Source organism: Rutidosis leptorrhynchoides, chromosome 3, assembly GCF_046630445.1.
Source record: "Rutidosis leptorrhynchoides isolate AG116_Rl617_1_P2 chromosome 3, CSIRO_AGI_Rlap_v1, whole genome shotgun sequence".
Classification (NCBI taxonomy): domain Eukaryota; kingdom Viridiplantae; phylum Streptophyta; class Magnoliopsida; order Asterales; family Asteraceae; genus Rutidosis; species Rutidosis leptorrhynchoides.
Window position 1 is genome coordinate 584,923,315 of NC_092335.1, and position 1,855 is coordinate 584,925,169.

Sequence of the window (1,855 nt, forward strand, 5' to 3'; positions counted from 1 at the left end):
TATCGGGCCTGACAACCCCAACCGGACTGGACGACCAGTATTCAACGGTTGCACAGTACTTCGTTTCGTGACTACACTTGGTACGGTGTATTAAGATTTCATAATAAAGGGAATATGCGACGTGATTAAATGTTAAGTATGGTTACCAAGTGCTCAACCACTTAGAATATTTTTATTAAACTGTTTATATACGAAATCTTGTGGTCTATATATATATATTGCTGCCGGCATTAAACCTATATCTCACCAACTTTATGTTGACCTTTTAAAACATGTCTATTCTCAGGTGATTACTAAAGCTTCCGCTGCATTATGTTGAATTTGAGCAGGATCTTGCGTACGCATATTTGTGTCAAAAATAAAACTGCATACCCAAGGATTTGTGTTGTAAAATATGCTCGAAATCGTGTTGTTATCATTATATGTAAAGTTTGTAAGTCGAAGATTATCGTTAAACGATAATCATCTTTATTTTGTCCAAAGCTTGTATCAAAAATAAGGATCATGGTTTGTAATGTATAATATATGCAGTTTTTCTTAAAAAAATGTCGCATATAGAGGTCAATACCTCGCAATGAAATCATACGTTATCTAACACGTTCTTATGGTTAAGGACGGGTTATGACACAATAGCTGTAGAATTATAGTGGGATGGGATGATAATAAAGTTAATGTCATGGTTCTCAACTGCACAAGACGAGCTATCTTTTGTTTGGTGGAAATAATAAGTTCAAAAGAAAAGATCTATTGTACCTTTGTATATGCATGCAATAAAGGAAAAGAAAGGGTCCCATTATGGAATGATCTTCATCTACAAAAAACTGTTACTAATAAGATGCCATGGTTTATAATGGGGGATTTTAATATCACTAGGTATCTGAATGAGCACTCTGCTGGTTGTTCTATATTGTCTGAAGAAATGAAAGAGTTTAATTCATGCCTTAATGATATTAAGATTGAAGACATCAATATTTCTGGTTTTCACTTTACCTGGACCAAATCCCTGAAAAATCCAAGATGTGGCACCCTGAAAAAATTAGACAGAATTATGATTAATGCTGAGGTCATGAATGCTATTCCACAAGCTCATTGTATTTTACTACCCTATGTCATCTCAGATCATAGTCCAACCATTTTGAATATTCCAAACTTTATAGTTAGTAAGCCTAAATCATTTAGGTTTATGAACTATATAACTGAAAAAGAAGCCTTTATGCATATTGTTAAAGAAGGGTGGAATAGGCAGTATGTTGGGTGTGCTATGTATTGTTTGATTATGAAGCTTAAAGGGTTGAAAAAAGATCTCAGGAAGCTTAACTGGGCAGATGGTAATACCTTTAATAAAGTCAAAATTCTCAAAATGCAATTGAAAGATGTTCAATCTAAGATAGTTGCTGATCCCCATAATGTCACAATTAGAGATTTAGCTTCTAAGACTCTTCAAGAGTATGAAGAAGCAAAGCATGATGAGTTTTTAATCCAGCAACAAAAGACAAAAGTTAAGTGGTTAGGTGAAGGTGATAAAAATACCAAGTACTTTCATAAAGTATTAAAGAGCAGAAAGCAAAAGACTAGAGTTAAAAGTATTTGTAATGAAGATGATACAAGGTTTTATGGTGATGAGGTGGCTGCTCAATTTGTTACTCACTTTTAGAATTTCTTAGGAAAAGTAGACTCAGTCATTCCTATTGAATATATGGGAAACATTTTCTCTGTTACCCTTGATTCCAATGAAGCTAATGCTATGGTGTTGGAGGTCTCAAATTCAGAAATCAAAGATGCTATCTTTGATATTGATAGTGAAAAGGCTGCAGGTCCAGATGGCTACACCTCACATTTCTTTAAAAAATCATGA

At 33.9% G+C, this 1,855-nt stretch overlaps 1 protein-coding gene across 1 annotated transcript; it reads left to right on the forward strand.

Annotated features, from left to right (window-relative positions):
* Positions 1 to 676: 676 nt before the first annotated feature.
* On the forward strand, positions 677 to 1,855 carry LOC139902157 (uncharacterized). The gene is made up of 2 exons (XM_071884809.1): positions 677 to 1,546; positions 1,655 to 1,855. Exons 1-2 carry the CDS (start codon positions 677 to 679, stop codon positions 1,853 to 1,855), a joined length of 1,071 nt encoding a protein of 356 aa, XP_071740910.1.